The 19917-nt window shown below is 41.6% G+C and overlaps 1 protein-coding gene across 1 annotated transcript in view; it reads left to right on the plus strand.

Annotated features, from left to right (window-relative positions):
• The window catches only part of glceb (glucuronic acid epimerase b), a 58633-nt gene extending 48528 nt beyond the window's left edge, over nucleotides 1-10105 (plus strand). Inside the window, exons 5-6 of the mRNA XM_080426024.1 lie at nucleotides 4475-4767; nucleotides 4973-10105. Of these exons, the coding sequence (XP_080282150.1) occupies nucleotides 4475-4767; nucleotides 4973-5704 (1025 nt within the window). The 3' untranslated portion in view covers nucleotides 5705-10105. The remainder of the gene's footprint in view (nucleotides 1-4474; nucleotides 4768-4972) is intronic.
• Nucleotides 10106-19917: the final 9812 nt, after the last annotated feature.

A 19917-nucleotide genomic window follows, 5' to 3' on the forward strand; every position in this document is an offset into this window, starting at 1 on the left:
GACCAAGTGATCTGTGTGACTGCAAGTGATCAGGAAAGATCTGTATTTGAATATTGAGCTGTTGAATACACAGTATATGTTGTTTTCAATTCAAATAGACTAGAAGAACATCTATTTTTTATTGATAATCTTTACCCGAGTGATCCATTTTTCACCCCAACCCTGCTTTATTGTTAGATGTGAGGTGTAAGCTGTGTGTGATAGTGGTGTTGAATGTGAAAGCTGAGAGTTGTTTTTATTAAGTGGTTTTTAGTTAACGGTATTAAATGCCACTGCATACATACGTATACAAGTCGGATGACAGTACCGTTAACATTTCTTGTCTGATTTGGAGCCACTGGTTAACCCATTTTGGGCGGGAACTCCGATTTGCAACTATACCTTTCAGGACTGGAACCCCTTTTGGGGTTCCTGTTGCTATGTACAGTATATACAGTAGCAACATACATGTTTTGTAATTTTTGAATAAGTATTTGAAGTTTTTCAGAAAAGGATTTAGAAGGTGTTTTTAGAATCGGCCTCAGGTCTAAATGGGTTAAGGCTACCACTGCCATGTTTGTACTGTAGCCTCTGTATGCCTAGAAGCTGTCATTGATTGATTGATTGAATACTTAACAGTTTGCAAAAAGTACAAAGGTATAGTTAGTTATACAATAATGCTAAAAGGATAACGCAAAAAGCCTCAAGGGCTTATTGAATAGAATCCTTATTTCACAGGCTCTTGTCTGGTTGATATGTCAGACAGTTCTTATGGTGACATATAAAGTAGTGGTAGAAATTGAAATGATAAAAATGCCTTCCATCTGACTTTTACAGCTGTAAAATAATGTAGGCTACAAATACAAACACATTCAGAATCAGAGAACCCATCCTGATGAATCCTATCCCCCACCTCCGTCTTCAGGGGAGGGCTGATACTCACTCAACTGTTGGTGTAATAGTTAGAGTCTAACTGATACCATCACCTCTCTTTGAATGATACATTTTTTATCAACAGAGAAACTAAAGTAAAACCAAAAATAATTTGTAAACTGGAGGCGCTCGGGTGGCACAGTGGTAAAGTCCCTGTCCACCACCACCACGGAGGTTGTGGGTTCGAATCCACCGTGGTGCTTCCGGCTTTGTCGAGTGTCTACACGGACACAATTGGCCTGTGTTCGGGGGAGGGAAGCCGGGCGGAGAGGGTGATAATGGTCATTGCATGTACTACTACGGGCTGGGGCGGCACCTGTCAGCGGGGAGTGTTGGGCGGGAGGAGTAGGACAAAGGCTCTACGTCCTCCTGGTGGGGGCTCCTCACTGGCAGGTAAGTCGGTAGGATACGGCTGCAGTGACTGACAACACAGAAATGTGTGTAGGGAGGAATCAATTGGCATAACGACTAAATTGGGGAGAAAATGGGGTAAAAAATTATTGGCTACTCTAAATAAAAAAAATCACCACTCTTGTTTTACGATGCTTTTTGTGTTATGTTGATTCCTTCCTCCACTGAGAGTCTCACTGTTTGTGTTTAATGTTCTATGCTTATCTATGGTGCTGAACAGCCTTTTAAGTCCTCTGACCAGTGGATCAATCGCCTATTCCCTGACAATGAAAACATCTACCATCCACTTTCTCCAAAGCAACCACCACTGTCAGTTACTTAACACATAACTTTTCATTTATTGAACAGAATCCTTATTTCACAGGCTCTGCAGCTTGGTTGGTCCCCCATTATCTCTGTGAGGAGATGTAGTGGAATAATTGCTATCACAAACTGCACCCTGCGTCTAGTTTTCTTAGACAGGCCGGGAGGCGAAGAGTGTGTGTGTGTGTGTGTGTGTGTGTGTGTGTGTGTGGGCCTATAACGCTAGGCTGTACAAAAAAACTCCTCATATAGGCCAGGCCCATTTCTGCCTATTTAGATTTTCCGCCACTTAGTATTTTCTTCAAAACACACTTTTAAATTCACACAAATTGATACACATTATGTCTGGAGAAATCATGAGCGCAGTGTTCGATCTACCCCAAATTTGAGGGGCATGTCAAGGGGCCTCTATAGAGCCCACCTCCAAACCACTTTCTCTTCTGCCTGTTAGGTGGGGGTGCCACAAATATGAAAAGTTCAACTGTATGTCGTACAAACGCAATTCCCCCCCGCAGCTTCCTCGCCTCTTGCCAGCTTCTTAACTGACAGCTCTCCCCAAAACAGCCCTGTGTAGGCCACCCAGCCAGGCAAATACCCTTTTATAGTTACGTGTGCGTGTGTGTGTGTGTGCGTGTGTGTGTGTGTGCGTGTGTGTGTGTGCGCGTGCATGCGTGCGCACGTCATTCCGTCCTCATAAGTGTATTGACCCCTTGTGTCTATACTGATACTCCACATGTACACAGGTTTTGCATGCTTGTGTACACACATATGCTCCTTCACACATGCATCATGCACACACATCCGTCTGCAGTAGCTGCATGTCATCTCTGTCTCATCCCTCATTGCTAAGCAGCCAGAGAGCAGGGGAAAGGAGATGGGATCTCGTCTGTATTCCCTGCCCATCCTTTATTGATGGCAGAGTAATCACGGGGCCACAGTACAAATCCACTTACTCTCTGGATTGCCTTAAGTAATGGATTTATGAGTGCATTAAAGAGCCGTAGCCAACCAGAGGCCCCTGCCTGACTGGCTCTCTCTCCTTCCTCCTCCTCTCTCTGGCCCGACTGTCTTCTTTCTGTCTCCCTCGCTCTTTCTGCTTTTGCTTTCTCAGCTCGTCTGTCTTGTAATGTGAGATCTCCTTTTCTCTGCTCTCTTTATGCTCATCTCACTACTGACTCATTTTCACTCTCTCGCTCTCTTTTGATGAAAGTAAATGAGATAGCCTTCCTTAGCCTCGTTCCTACTCTATCTCTCACTCCTCTCTTTATCCTATTGAAGGTGCTGATGCCTTGATGAGAAAGGCCCTGGAATGCTGTGGAACGTGGCTGTCTTAGACCTAATTTGTACCTCATTGCATGAGGGAGAGATGAGTCTAAAAGCTGTGGGCACTTTTTGGAAATAGATTCAGACTGTGTGTGTGTGTGTGTGTGTGTGTGTGTGTGTGTGTGTGTGGAGTTTTGGGGATTGAATACAGCTTGAGTAGGTGTCTTTTGTGTGCCTGCCTAGTCTGTGAGGGAAGAAATGCAGTTATGTGCATCTCCTTTTGCACTCATTCCGATTCCTTCTTGCTATACAGCCCCTCTCTCTTTCTCTCCCCCCCCTTCTGTCTCTCTTCCCTTCTGCCTCACTTCTCCTGGGCTGACATTCATCTAATTAAGCCCACTGTGCAGTGACACATCTGAACTGCCATCTCATGGGAGACCAGCGTGCCTCTCTCTAACACATTCACTCACACACATTTCACAAACAGAGAAAAGAAAGCTCTGCAGCTTGGCCAAAGCCACAAGAGAGTCACAGGCATGAGACAGCTAGGTAGGCACTTCACAGGCAATAATACCAGATTCACAGTTTCTCAGAGAACAATTTTGACAGTGGAGAAATTTACCTCATGTTTGCTGGAGAATTGAGTGTTAATCATGTGAGTAAATCTTAGCAACATAACTAAACAACGGAAACTGTCAAACAAACAAAGTACCATAGGGTTCTGTAGCCAGACTGACTTCACTTTAAATCTTGACGTGAATATAAGCAAAGATAAGGAATGTCTAAGGCATTCAGAGTTAACTTGGACTTTGCATATGGCTATATCCAACTCAAAACAGCACCTTTTAAGAAAGTGTTTTATCGTTTTTATTGCCAGACCCAAGGGGTCGGGCTTACATGAGGCTTTGTATCTGTTTCGTCCATACATGGGCAGGGGTCATTTGTCCTCCGGCCCCAGCCAAAAAAGTCTGTCCCCCTTTCGTCCATACATGGGTATCTGTTTCGTCCATACATGGGCAGGGGCCATTTGTCCTCCGGCCCCAGCCAAAAAAAGTCTGTCCCCCTTTCGTCCATACATGGGTATACACAGGCTGACACGTCATGTGAAGTCCGGCTTAGCCGTGACGTAGTGCATGTTTTGTACCTGTTTCCTCCATGTATGGAGGCTTTGTACCATGAGGCTTTGTACCTGTTTCGTCCATACATGGGCAGGGGCCATTTGTCTTCCGGCCCCAGCCAAAAAAAAGTTTGTGACGTCCCCTTTCGTCACGAACTATTCATGACATCATGAACTTCAGTTATAAAGTGGTTTGTAGGTGTGTTACATACTAGGACTTCATTTTGGGTCTGGCAGAACCAGGTCTCCTGGTCTTGTTTTTGTTTATACATAGGACATCAATATATGCAAGTTGGAATTGCATGCCCCACCCAGTTATGTAATACCCTTTTATGCCCATATATGGACAGTGTCAAGTATGCCCAAATATAGTCTAGGCCAGTGTATAAATGTCATATTGATGATATCAGTGTACCCCATATATGGGGATTTGCGGTTTTATCGATGTTTTTTCTTCCCCTCTCATAGAGTCTTCAGAGGGTGTCTCTCTCCCCTTGGGGAACTCCAAGGATTTCATCCTGAGTTTGGACCTCAAGTTCACCTCCAACGGCAGCATATCTGTGGTCCTCGAGACCACTGAGAAAGGACCACCCTTTGTCATCCATTATGTCACCAGCACGCAGCTCATTGCCTTCAAAGACCGGGACATAACCTATGGCATTGGGCCGCGTGTTGCCTGGAGTACACTGACCCGGGATCTGCTCACTGACCTCAGGAAGGGCGTGGGTCTGTCCAACACCAAGGCTGTCAAAGCCACAAAGGTGGGTTTAAGTTTGATATATTTTGCTATCAAGAGGCCCTCTGGAGAAATGACAGAATTGCTGTTAATATTTATACACTGTGAACCCAGTTAGTTTATTTACTTTCATTTCAATAAAATGTATTGGTTCCAAAGGAAGTGCGAGTCCAATAGAAGTGTAAGAACTGACTTGTAGATGTCTTGTTGTGACCCATGTCATCCTTCAGATCATGCCCAGACGGGTCGTGCGTTTGGTGTTGCGTGGGCGTGGATTTGTCGACAACATCACCATCTCCACCACCTCTCACATGGCTGCCTTCTTCGCAGCCAGTGACTGGCTGGTTCGTAACCAGGACGAGCGTGGCGGCTGGCCCATCATGGTGACTCGTAAGCTAGGCGAGGGTTTCCGGCCACTGGAACCTGGCTGGTACTCGGCCATGGCCCAGGGCCAGGCCATGTCCACCCTGGTGAGAGCCTACCTCCTCACCAAAGACCAGGCTTACCTCAATGCTGCCCTCAAGGCAACGGGACCTTATAAGATGCCTTCAGCTCAGCATGGGGTGAAAGCTGTGTTCATGAACAAGTATGACTGGTATGAAGAGTACCCTACCACGCCCAGCTCCTTCGTCCTCAATGGCTTCATCTACTCCCTGCTGGGTCTCCATGACCTGACAGAGACTGCCGGGGAAAAGCTCGGCAGAGAGGCTGGACAGCTGTTCAGTCGTGGCATGGAGTCGGTGAAGGCCATGCTGCCGCTATTTGACACAGGCTCTGGGAGCATTTATGACCTCCGCCACTACATGTTGGGCACAGCGCCCAACCTCGCACGCTGGGACTACCACACCACGCACATTAACCAGCTGCAGCTGCTGGCATCCATAGACAATGCACCCATCTTCAGAGATGTGGTCAAGCGCTGGAAGAGCTACCTGAAAGGGGTCCGTGCCAAGCACAACTAGGTGGAGGTCTAATCAATATATAAATATATATATATACATTATAAATATACATACGTGTTGATGCCTGGATGCAAATGAGAGGAGTGTGTCTATGTGGGTCATGTGTATAAATGAATGTGCAGCGGATGCTCACATTGTGTGTCTGCGTGTTTTGTCAAGGCAGAGGAGATAAAGAATGTGTTCAGTCAATTGCAGTTCTCGACAGTAAAAGTGTCTGTTGAGCTCTGTCGCAGTCCCGGGTTTTGAATTTTCTGCAACAATAATTGCAGCTCTCGCATTCTTTTCTGAGCTAGTGTTTGTAATTATGTATAGACCTAGTTTCAGGAAGTGTGTGTTTGTGTATTTGGGGGGGAGGGGCATCCATTCATGGATGTGTGTCTGCATCTTCTTTGTGTTTTGTCTCAAAACAACTTATAATGCTAGATGGAAAAAGTCCTTGAATGGGGATTTATTGAATCTTGTCTTTTCCAACATTTTTTATACTGTATATCCACTGAGTCTCTTCTCCAATTATATTTTTTTACCATCTCACTCTAGATTTCCACAGCTTAATGAGAAAGTATACCATAAATAAAGAGTATTATATTAATTATTTGGAGCAGAGACTTTGAAAACGAAAGCTGAATCAATCTTCTGAAAATAGTTGCAGTTGGGTCATGTTTTTCCCCCTCTTTTGTATTATTTCTTTTTAAATTCGTGGTAGTGGTTTTAATGTTTGCACCAAGGAAATTGAAATCAGTGAGATCTTTCAATGGATGGTGAATAGCCTTATACACCATCTTTCAAAACCTGCATATTCCATAATTATCTGAAGCCTCTCCATAAAAACATAAATTGCCTTACGTTTTCATATCAAGAAACCCCCATGGGTTTTTCAGTGGAACTGAAAACACTTCGGTGGTAATTTCCTGGATGCGAATATCCACATCCAGTACTAAAAGCTGTTAAGCCTACTTGAAATTATCTCTGAACAGTAGCTGCCCCCCGCCGCCCCCTTTTCTTTTTTTTGTTTCTTTTTTTGCTTTCAAAAGCACCTGACAACAATCTTCAACAGTGTATAGATTAACTGGCATGTGTCTCGGATCTCAATCTGGTCTCGGGCGCTTACTTGCCTGCAGCTTAGGCCATGGTGATGGCTGAGGGACTAGGTTGCGTTTCAATTCAACAATGGCAGATATCAGCCAGTATGCTGTCCCACCTAATGTCTGGCCATTATATACATGTTGTTGTCCCCTGGTATATATATACCCTTCTGCTCTTCAGTGCTGAAGCCCATGGTAGCAGCTAATGGCAACACATTCCGTCATCTTTCATGAAACATGGTTGAGATATGGGCAACAAGATGCATTAAATCTAGGTGAAACATTAACTACATTTGTATCTGTCACATAGCTTAGGGACAATAGACGTCTTTTTTTTTGTTGTGGACTAAGTCCTCACAACAGGCTATGTCCAACAGGGAGCAAGGGTCTGAATTTTTCAAATTTGGAATAACAATTCCAGCTCAGATAAGTGAGGCAACACTACATTTCATCGACCTAAAGGCTTGAATAGACTGCTCTCTTGTCCTGACTAAGACCAGAGATTAGATTGAATTTCAAGTATGTAAGAGCAAGTAAGAAATTAATTCATCAGAAAATGAAATGGATAAATAGATAGCATAATGACTGCAATGAAAGTTTACACAATGTGCATACCATATGCGTGTTAGATTCAGGAATATTTAGATAAATAATTGTGGTATTTTTTCAATAATTAAATTTTCTTTACTGAATGATCTATCTCTACAAGCAACTTCGTTTTATAAAATGTGGTCCATTTGCTTTGTAAAGGGAAGTCAAACCCAAATAGAACCTATGCCATTTTAATTATCCTTAAATCATTGCTCAATATTCCATATTCCACAAAACTGACTCAACCCACGACTGACTCATACCAGATTTGGTGAACTGCCTAATAGCACTTGGACACACCCTATAAACTTGACTAATCGAGTTAATAATAAAACCACTCCAAATCCACCGATTCTGAGAAAGGCCAGTAACTACCAAAAACTTAATACTTTGTACAATCATCCTAAACTTGGTATAGATATAGGGCAAGGTCTCTGACTTGTGCACAAAGACATGATCTATTGCTTAGTACTCTGTAATTTCACACAGTCACTATGAAATTGAATAGAGACGTGCTATTTGGGGCCTTCATAGCCCGTCAACTGTTGGTATCCAAGGCTACTTGCATATTCAGAGCCTTCTGACAAAATTTCTCATTTCACACATCCTTCAATGCAGAGCTGAATGGCTACACTTTGAGTGCATGTCCATTCACGTAGGGCAAAAATTACAATTTACTGTAGGTTGTAAGAATTGAAGGAAAGATGCACTTACAACTTCTCTCTGGGCATGCAGACTGGCATCTCCTATTCATTATTCTCATAACCACAACAAACTGCCAAGAGGCCCAGCAAAATGACAAAATCCCAGACACCCTGCAGCTTTACCTAGACAATGTCTGTTCCACCCCAGTCCCCATACAGTCAATACAAAGCAAGTTTCACTGAAATTAGGAAACTTCCTGTGAGTGTTGTAACTCTTGGAACATTCCTGTGAAGTGCTTCACCCATGAGTCTTTAATACAACTCAATCCCTCATAGCTAAATCTAAAAATCTTATCGCATTGCTCACATATTTCTCCAAGATCTGTATAAGATGTAAGTGCACATTAAGTCCTCAGTGTCAGATTAACGAAATACTAACTGACCCCAAAGGGTCCAGAGTTAAACCAGCACTCTGGATTTTGCTGTGTGAAAGATGATCTTACTATGATTTGATGGAACAAAGTAGTGCACCACCAAGACCACCCGCAGTCCTACTGTATATCTTCCAATTGTGTAAATCTTGAGACACATTTCTGACAGTCAGTTGATGCTTTACACATCTGTCATGTATGTGTGGGTCTTATTTGATCTGTGTTCCAGCCTATTGACAGATCAATTCACTTGGGTTGGCGAGTCAGAGATGAGTCAGCATTCACTGATGCCATTTTCATACTGACAAAACAATACAGAGGAGAATGAGGATTTTCTCACATCTGCTGTGGTGGTTGTCTGGAGCTAGGAATGAATGGGAATAAATCAGTTTTTTGGGTTGTACTTTCCCATGATAATTTTCTCTTGATGAAAAGAAAACATCTGTTACAAGGTAGTCTGCGTTCATGTCCCTTCATGCCGACACCTGATATGTGCTAAAAGTTTAATTGAAAGATTTCCTTTTGCTGTAGCCTGCAACATACTGCATTGTGCACTAAACTTTATTATAAATCAGCAAGGCCTGGATTTGTGTTGGCCAGACTGCATTCTCAAGTGCTACATGATGTCTTTGAAGCGGTTTTCAAAGAAAAGGGACACAACTGGATATTGCATTGATCCCATTATTTGCATACCTCCCATCCTAGCTTTGTTTTGTTGATTATTTCTCTATTGCAATTCCCTCATTTACTTCCTTCTCATGGACATAATGCATATACAGTATCATGTCTTGCCGTTTTGATGGGACGAACGAGCATGGTGTCATGTAATTAAAAGGGAAACTGAAAATAGATGGAGCTGTGTAGCTGTGTATATAACATTTCATTTGTTCATACCAAAGCCGTTGATTCAAATCAGCAGTGAGGGAAGTGTGATTTTTTTTTCCTGTTTATAATGGTGAATATTAATTTCCATTTAGCATTTGATAACATATCTCATTGACAGTCATTGAAACACTGCCTTTTTTTATGTAGGTTCTAATAGATGTTAGCGAACATATGTAAACACTGCTATCTAAGAGGGGAAGTGTGCAACTAGCTATTAGTATTGAGTAGACAACAATTTCAAAGGGAAAGGCTAAATGGATGCAAAATCTTGGATTTGTTTTTGTATAGCCTTTAATCTTCCATGGAAACATTTGCAAAATAATGATATGCTTTGTTAGACTGAAGCACAATGGACATATTGTCACATGTTTTTAATAAATATTCTTTTGGATTAGGTCTTTTTTGTTTTTCTTCACGACAATGTACAACGCCTTCCTTTAGAAAGCTGCTACTGTTGTTCACTGTGTAATGGATATAATATAAAACTTTTTTAATTTCCCTCATTTAAACATTTTTATTTTCGTTCCACCACCCTGTAAAAATTAAACATATGGCCAATGGGTCACATGTGACTTATGCAATAAAATGTTTACTGGGGTCCTAACACCTTGGGAGACCCAGCCGTTGTACAGATTTAGCAATCCAAGCACAATGTGCACATGCTACCATTTTTTATTCAGAGGGAGGGAGGTGTTTATATTAAAGAGTAAATCTTTGTGCTTTAAAATTTGCTTTTTAACGTTGTACAAATAAAAGCATTTTTCTTAAGCTAGTTGTCCAGCTTTTTTGTTTAAAAACTGTAGTGTGTCATCAGTATTCATGAATGGGCAATGTATCTGGCAGTTGCTATGTAATGTATGTTTTGTATTCGTTGCTCCGTTATTATGTTGTCATTTGCCATGGGCAATGTGTTGAGGGATTGATGTGTTATTTTGATTAATGTCATTCATGTTAATTTAATTATGTATGTGTATTTGGTGAAAACCATGAGATAGTCATGTGGGTCGTCCGTTTTCTTTTACAGAGTGAGTTTGTTTGGTGTTTTTTGTGCTGTTTGCCACAATTTATGGTAAGAATTATGCTTAATTTAACACACAGTTCATTATTTGCTGTCAGAAATGGGATGTTGTAAATTTTTTTAATCACTGCCTTCCAGCGTTTTGGCCAGCATCTCAGGAAAGAGACTGGCTCACTGCTACGGGTGATGGTACCAGATTACATCTCGGAAGATGCCAGCCTCTCTTACTGGCCAGAAGGTGCTGGCAAGGCAGCGAGTTCTGTGGCCCGGCACCGGGGAAAGTCTAAATAATTCCTCAACCCTAGTCTCACATGGCCCAGACTATAAGAGATCTCCATCTACAATATATCTACATTGGGATAGTCATAGACTCTAAATTGACCTTCAAGAAGAACTGTAAGGCAGCATGTAAAAAGGGTTTACCGTATTTGGTCTTATAAGCCTCCCATTTTCACATTGATGAAACCATGTCTCTCTTTTATCTGGCTTTTATTGATCAATCTGGTCGTAAAGTGCACAGCTGGTAAGCTTATAGTGAGTCTCAACTCAACCTATCAATTCTTTAATCCATACAGTTGCAATGTAAGGCCAGCACTCTTCTTCAAGTTTCAATAGTTAATTTCAGCTCCTTTGCTTCAGCCATCGTTTTGTGGCCCCTGGTTGGAGAACAAAATGATACAGTAGTGCACTACTAAACAAAGATAGCACAAGATGATTCAGTTTTGATGATGCAAGGCTCTGCCCAAGGCCACCTTAAGGCGGTTACACACCGGCGAATATGCGAATATACGCAAAATTCGGACTCGTTCCGAATAATTAAAAGACGCTTTTTTCGCTCCGCGAAACTGGTGTGGAAGCTTGCATTGACTTTATAAGGTTTTTAAAAAAAACGTATTATTCGCATGAAAAAATTCGCCCCGGTGTGTAAGGACCTTTAGACCGCTTATGGCAATTCCAAGTCATGCCCTTCGGCCTATGCAATGTCAATGCCACGTCTGAGCAGCTAATGGAGAAGGTCCTTCCCAGGGTCCTTTGTTGCCAGGGTCATTTATGTGTAGTCTACCTCGACGACCTCCTTACTCCCACAGCAGATTTTGAGGTGTTGCCAGGCAGGCCTGTCTCCACCTGGGAGAATGAAACCTCCTGCGAGAGACAGAGTTCCTGGGGGGTCATATCTGTGAAGTGGGAATTTGCAGCAATTGCCAGCCCCTAATGGACAAGAGACAGGCATTCTTTTGGGACAATGTGTACTACACCACCTCCACGAGCTCTGTTGTGGCGTACCCCAACCAAAATAAACTGTTCATCGTGGACACGACACCAGCCGATAGGCTGTCCCTACACCCCTATGAGGAGTTTGAGTGTCAGTACTGTCAACACTGTCCTAGAGGAACAGAGCACAGCAGTGCTGCTGGTAGGAGTTCGGGTGATGGAGGGGCCCCCAAATCCCTCAACTAGGCTAGTGATAACAAGTCCTATTCGCCGGTGCTATTTTGATACCAGTACCTGATTGGTCAGAACTGAAATACTGGTAAGCTCCTGGACAAATTGTTGCGATCAGTATCTTGCCTAGCCGGTGGTAGAATTTTTGAAAATAAAGTAGACAGGTCAAAGCACTCAAAAGGCACACACGCCTGCCTCAAAAGATGAAGCGAATTTGAAAAATTACCATCTCAACCTCATCCTCGACCAGTCAAATTAACTCTTGTTATCGGATTAAACAGAGGATATTTATTAATTAGGGAGACTAATACAGAATCATTTTCTAAAATCTTTCATCTATGTACAATGTACAAAACATTTACATTCCAAAATCCAAATAGGTAACATTACCAGTCAAACAAACCCTTTCACCATTGCAAGACAAATTAAAATAACACAGGAAAGGATGGCAGAATACCACAGTCACCAAGTGATCAGCCCTGTGGCACTGGTGGACGAGATGTTCTGCCAGTGCAATGCGTCAGAGTTAATCCACACAGTGAACAGTGGTTCAACTTAGAGTTATTCCAAGTGGGCTGTCAGTAGCTGGGCATCAAGAAGACAAGGACTACTCCTCTACACGCCCAGAGCGGTGGGTGGGTAGAGAGGTTTAATCGCACCCAGGCTCCCCAGCTCACCATCCTGTCAGACGCACAACAGCAAGGTTAGGGCCCTCCACTTGCCCCTGCTCCTGTGGGCAGAGAGCCTCTCCCCACACCAGACATCGCTTCCCCCTGGGAAGTTGGGAGCACCAGAGCCTCCGTAACCTCCAGGGAGGGGAAGGAGTTGTCCGTCTTGTCACCTCCGGGAATTTGCGCTATACTGGCTAATGAGATGTTCTAGGACAGGCACCCCTCAGGTGGAGGCTGTGTAGCATCTCGGGCTGTTAATGGCTGAGGGAATACTTCCCAGCATGCCTCGGGCGCACATACTTTTGTTTTAATAATGTTATTGCGGTATTAATCGTCATGGAGAATGTGTACCGCAATACCCATAAATGTGATTTATGGTATTGTGACTCATCTCATGTATGGATATTTGGGATATGATAGGAGTAGTCATATACTCGTGCTGCCTCCCCACATGTTACTTGACCTTCTAGTGTATACAATGTAGCCTTATTTCTCTCACTACCCCCCACACCCTTCACCCTACTCCTTCAATCTCCTCTGCAGTGCCATTACCTTACATCTGAATATAAGAAACAATGCGCTCAACTCCCACGTCTAGACTTATGTCGTGTTACAGGTGCACATTCAAAAACGTGGGGACACAAACAATAGTCCGCTCTCACAAACTTCATGTATGATTAATTGAAGTGCACAGCAGTAGTCAAAGCCATTACCTTCCCTCTGACAGTGACTTTGTCTCCCACAGTGTAATTATCTCTAGACCCTATGAGCTCTATCTCTCTACAGGCCTATCCTGTTCCTCTGCTGCCATTCAGATTCCGTCCAAATGGCTGTGATAACATTAGAACATCTCATAGCACACCAGAGACCAGGGGCTATGTGATGCTCATAAATTTGCCCACTTGATCAAATTAACACACCACTGAACTCACCATTATTGAATTTGTGTGTGTGTAAGAGAGAGAGAGAGAGAGAGAGAGAGTGACTGTGACTGTGAGTTGGGACTGTACAATGAAGATGGAGCAGGGAGTATTGTCAGTTTTACATTTTGTCTTCCAAACTTTGAGCTTTTCCATTTTAGTTCATCGAAGCAAGCATCCTAGTAAGTATTTACTAATCCAAGTAATCAGTGGATCATTTTTTGTAATTTGTTTGGCTTATGATTTGATCTGCCCATGCAAATCTGTCAAATCATTATCGAAATTAACATTGTATCTCTCTGATTACATTTTCTGCCCATGAGTAAACATTGTTTTCAAATTGCTTTCTCGTCAGCTCTTTCATCTCTCCTGTTTAATTGGACAAGGGACAGAGAGAGAAAGCATGAGAGGGAGAGAAAAAGAGACGATTATAAAAAAATCTTTGCTGGGCAATGCAAATTTGGCACGTTATGCAGAAGAGATAATGCACGCAATATTGTTTATGTGCAGCATGTGAGCATTAGATGTGTACTAGATGAGCTGGAATAGGCCCTGCAGGGTGCACATTGTTCCTTTCTCCAGAGAAAGAAAATGGAGGGCTACAGTAAATATCAACATAACGGGATGAATAGGAGGAAGAGGGAGGACGAGGATGTTGACTCTCAAATAAAGAGGGATGCACTGGGATAAGAGAACAATACAGAGAATGGATGCTTGGCTTTACTCCACTGCCAGTTCCCCTTTCTTATTCAATCCCATTCCTTAGATCTCTGTTTTGCAACCAGTGGTCCACGGACCATTAGTGGTCCATGGCATAATTGCAGGTGTTCCAACATGTTTAAAAATGTTACTTTTGTTAAATGTATAAAAAGTGTTTAAATAATATTTCATATAAAGACCAAGCAGAGAAACATGCTTTAACTGGATAGAAAGCCATTGCAGCTGTTGCCACCATTCCCCCCAGGCTGCAAATAATGAGTGGTAGTCAAGTCAAGTTTCACATTGATGGGTAAGATAAACAAAGGATAATTCAGAGAGTCCAATTAAATGTTCCACCAATAATAAAATGTGGGCTAAACAAGTTACAGTCAAATATTACTGTGTTACTGTGTGTGAATGGCAGAAAAGTTCAAATTTAACATTGATGGGTAAAATAAACAAAATTGATGATTCAAACAGCAAATTAAGTATCAGGAGTGGTCCTTTTTACTTTACTTTATTTTACTTTATTATGGATCCCCATTAGCACTTGCCTAAGCATGGCTATTCTTCCTGGGGTCCATCACACCCAAATACACATCATACACAACAACATGCTACAGATACAATACACAGACAATAGTTCACCTACAAAGGTTAAGAATTACATTTCAGACATTTACAATTTTACAATATCGTACATTTCATGATCAAAAGAAGACCATTGTTTGAAATGTACTAGTGATCCAGAGCTCAAAAAAGGTTGAGAACCACTGCCTTAGATGATGTAGAAAAACTGTTGTTCTTGATTAGGCCTACCATCGAGTCGGAAATAAAGAAATAACTCAAAAAGTAATGTTTGCACCAGCAACAATTCTCCATGAATGCCTGATGTGAAGAGCTTGTCAGTAGTTGCTGAGGCTACACAATCATTTAAATGTAACCACAGGAGGTTTGTTTTGTATGCATTACAGCCTTCTAGTTCTGTCGTTAACAATTATTAAAAGAATCAAGTGTTTGAACAAAGTCTACTTTTCTCCTCAGTAATACACTTGAATTCACTTTTTAAATTAAAACAGCTTTGGAGGCTAGGGCCATTGAATTAATTCTCAAATTGATCTTCTACTTTTTCTTTGGCTAAAGGAAACTTTGCATCTAAGAACTCATGAACATTTTTTTTTAAACAGAAACCGAAATATCCAAGCTTAAGCCATTTAAGCTTGGATATTTCGGTTTCTGTTTTAATTATTATTTATCTATCTTTATTTTGCTTAAAAAAAATCAAAACGATACTTCTATTTCACCCTGATAAACGTGTGCATGAAGTGAGAGCAATGATGACTTATTGATGGTTTTGGGGCCAATCCAACTGAGTATAAACTCACTGGGCTTCTGCTTGAAAACACTGACATCTTGTGGCATGGTGTGATAGTACAAATTCAGTATGCGTTCACTTCACTCAAAATTAAGGTAACACCTTAGTAAAATGAGGTATACAAAGTATATTGAATGCTTGGGGTTTCTTGGGGTTCTACAGTGGTGTGATTTGCATTTTCCTAGCATTGAGGTACACCCAACAAAAGCGAATTCTAATAACCTGTCATCTGCATGTAGAAGGCATCAGAGGCTATATTGCTTGACCTTGAGAAGAACCAATTACCCCATACCTACATAATTTCTCAATTCAGCTAAAAAACTGGTGAGTGATTTTGATTGGTCAGACCTATGTTCCTTCAGCCCTATGTTCTGTCAGCCCTACAGTAGTTCCCTCAGTTTAGGGGCAGGCTTGAGGTTATTAGGGTTAGGGTTGGGGGTTATGGATATGTAGGGATCCAGGGCTGAGGGAACATAAGTACGCTCCTGTTTACATTACTAACTGTTAGCATAAAGGCAGTGGTGTAAAGTAACTAAGTACATTTAGTAAATTGCTGTATGAAGTACAATTTTGAGATACTTTTACTTTACTCGAGTATTTACAAACTTTCCTTCTACTCCTGCTACATCTCAGAGGCAAATATTACACTTTTCACTCCACTGCAATTATTTGAAAAGTTCATATTCCATCCTTTTTTACTTTGTAGATTTGAATTATTATTACAAAACATACGTACATTAACCACTTCAGTACTATTTAAATTTGGGCTTTTTGAAAATAGCCGATCTATACAAGCTTGTAGATCTGCTATTTTCAAAGCATTTTTATACATTTGAAACCTCTGAAATGGGACATTCTGCATAATGAGTACTTTTACTTTTGCTTATTAAGTATATTTTGATGCCTATACTTTTGTACTTTTACTCAAGTAAATTTTGATTACCGGACTTTTACTTGAAACTGAGTGTTTCTACATTGCAGTATTGATACTTTTACTTAAGTAAAAATGTGAGTACTTCTTCCACCACTGCATAAAGGTGAGTTTCCCCTGTATTTTGGCACAGCCTTGACAGTGAACCACCAGCTTCTCCTGGAAATCCTTTCTGACCTTGGCATCACTGGGACAGCACTAATGTGGTTCTCCTCCTACCTGATTGGTTGGACGGAAAACACCCTGGTCTCCCTCCTGGCTCCCAGACTGTTCAATAAACTCCCCATTGCAGTCAGAACTGCAGAATCACTCCCAATGTTCTGCTATATTCAAGATTCACATCTTCATACTCCACCTCACCCACTCTTTATGCTATAGCTCGTGTTTTGTTTCTGAGAATTGTTTTTTTCTCAACCACAAATGTTAAGAATGCAATTAGATAGCATGTTGTTTAGACAGATGCTAGGTGCATTGTTTACCTTGTATCCAAGTGTCTTCTAGCCAGGCACTACATTGTTCTCCCTGCACTCTATTTATGTGACTATTTACCTTGTTTTTTTATATATAGAGCTCATGCTTACACTGCTTCTTCCGTTCTCGCACATGCCACTCACCACTACCTTGCATTCCTAGAACCGTTATATGGTGTGGCTCTGCAGGAGTCTTGCCATCTATAAGAGGGTCTGTCTGTGTATCCGCCACTGGACAGTTCTTTTGCACACTGCCAGTAGGCCACATCTACAAGCTCACGAGTGTGAGCTTGTCGATCAGCAATTTTCACAATTTTTGCGTCTTATAGTATTTGACAATTTGTCCAATATTTTTTTTTTATACCGGTCTTAAAAGTCACATGATGCAATGTTTAAATATGACTTAACCCTGTAGAACCTGAATTATGAAGGAAAGGTCAGAAAATTCCCAAAATTTGAAAAGGGACACTTTATTGGGTCTTAAAACATTTTTGATTTTGTTCAATTTTTTTAACATTCCTTTTTATCATTTATTTGTTGTATCATATTTGATACAAGGGGTATTACAAGGGGTATTTCAAGTCGGTTTTACTGCCTCCCCCTGGCCAGCCGGGGCGCCTGATGGAGGGGAAAGGAACTGGTTGGAATAACGTGTTCCTTCCAAGCACTACGTCCAACCAGGGAAACTCTCCCCTGTCAGGTGATAAGAAGGTCAGTTGGCTCTCATGCATTGAAGGAGGTATGAGCTCGGCCCTGGCCTACCTAGGTTGGCAGTGGGAGTGTAGTGCCCAGGATTACATAGAGATTGGCACTGGGTGTAAAAAATAGGGTTACAAAATCGTGGGATAAAAAATAAATAAAAAATAAAAAATCAAGTCGGTTTTAACATTACAAAAAAAATATATATATATATATATTTTTTAGACCTGTAGTATCAAATATGATACAAATCGTAAAGGACTATAGACCTGTAGTATCAAATATGATACAAACACTTTTGACATCATAAAAACAAACTCAAATGCTAAATTTTGAGAGCTCATAAGTGCATTCAAGTTATCCAACACTTATTTCAAAATATTAGTAAAGATATACTAGGAAAACTTATCAGAACTGCTTAAAAAATTATTGTTTGTTAGTAGTGCATCAACCTCTCCTGTTTAGTTGATGGCAGCCATTTTGGGTCAGACCACCTGAGGCTCTGTAACTACCTGCAGTGCAAATGGTATGGTCCAGGGGGAAGTGGGGATGTGTCAGATATGATACAACAGGTTCTTGGTCCAAGTATTGATTACACTGATTTATGAAAAAATCAGTGTAATGTGTGTATCATATATGATACGTTTGGTGACATAGGGTTAAATATGCCAAGCATAGCTGCAACACCATCACCAAGTAACAGCAACAAGAAGACCTATGTTGAGGAGGTTGCAGACCTGTCACTGTTGTACCTACACCCACCTTGATCAATGGGACACCAGTGGAGAGGATGAGCAGTTTCAAGTACCTCAGCATCTGGTTAGAAGATAATAATTTGTGTGTTCTTCTCTGCAAAACAGAGTCGATACTCTTTGGGCCTAATGCTTAACTAAAGAAGTATCCCGGACAGAGTGGGCACTAAAAGGTCAATCAAAAAGTAGAATTTGTTGCTAGAATAATCACTTTAATACATAGAAGTGCTCTTGGAATATTGGTATGGGTACTTATTTAATGTCATTTTGATTACACCTGCACATACTGGTACACTAGCATAAGATCCTTAAAAAGAAGCTGCAGACCTCTCAAAGAAATGTCATTAAGTTGACCCTTAAACTCTACCCCAGAACACATCTTCTCCCTGCTCATTTTATTAAGTGGCTCAGAGGGGAGAAGGGTGTATCGCATTAACAACTAGAAAAAGTGCTCCTCGGAGCACAGGTCTCCACCAGGTCAGGTAGGTTATTGTGGGCCAGCAATGTTCGGAAGTCGCCAATCAGGATGGAATATGAAATATCGGACTGAACCGTCTTGATCACTTGACTATAGAGATAATGTGTACAGATTTGCATGATGTTTGGACAAAATTTGTAGGAGTAATATAAAAAGAATAGTTTTGTAAAATTTGGCCTCCTGGTGGCGCTATAATAGGCCAATGTTAAAAGGGTGGCATTTGTTCCTCAACGTAGCGAGAATGTGCGTGCAAATGTGCGTGCGGTTCCATATACCCATGTTGTTTTTGTTATTTCAGTTGTCTTTTACGTTGGAAATTGTATGAATGTATTTATTATTGCTTCTATTGTCCTGTAATAATTTACAGGACAATAGAATCAATAATTTGTTACTCCCCAGACCCCCATCCCCCCACCCACCGACACATAGCACTCAGTTTACAAACAAACACACACACACACACACACACACACACACACACACACACACACACACACACACACACACACACACACACACACACACACACACACACACACACACACACACACACACACACACACACACACAGGTATGTGAATTACTCCTCCTGGGACCAGAGAGCCCTGCAGAGGCTGGTGAGTTTGGCTAAGTGCACAATGGGGACTTCACTCCCCTCCTTTCAGAAGGTGTCTGAGCAGAGCTAAAATGATTTTAAAGGACCCATATCTCCCCAGCAGTGCGGTCAGGCAAACACCTGCGCTGTCACAAAGTCACTACAGAGAGACACAGAAAGAGCTTTTCCCCTCAGGCTCAACAATGCTCCAACTGATGGGTTAACTGTCTTCTTTAACCTATAAATACTACACACGGTACATGTATATATATATATATATATATACTCATCTCTTGCACAAATTGGCCGTCTAGATTCTAGAAGAACATTCACCTGTATGTCCCCTGAATTTATGTATCCGTCTTTGTGTCTGTTTGGCCGTCCGTCTCCATCTGTCTGTCCAGGGCTAATCTCATAACCCACTACACCGATCCGTTTGTGCATGCTTGCCAGTAGGCCAAGGAAGTCAATGCCTGAATATTTTTCAGATGAAAAATGTTTTGTGTGTGTGGATATTTCTTCCCAGTTG

This window comes from Gymnoscopelus braueri, assembly GCF_963280865.1.
Source record: "Gymnoscopelus braueri genome assembly, chromosome: 1".
NCBI classification, from domain to species: Eukaryota; Metazoa; Chordata; class Actinopteri; order Myctophiformes; family Myctophidae; genus Gymnoscopelus; species Gymnoscopelus braueri.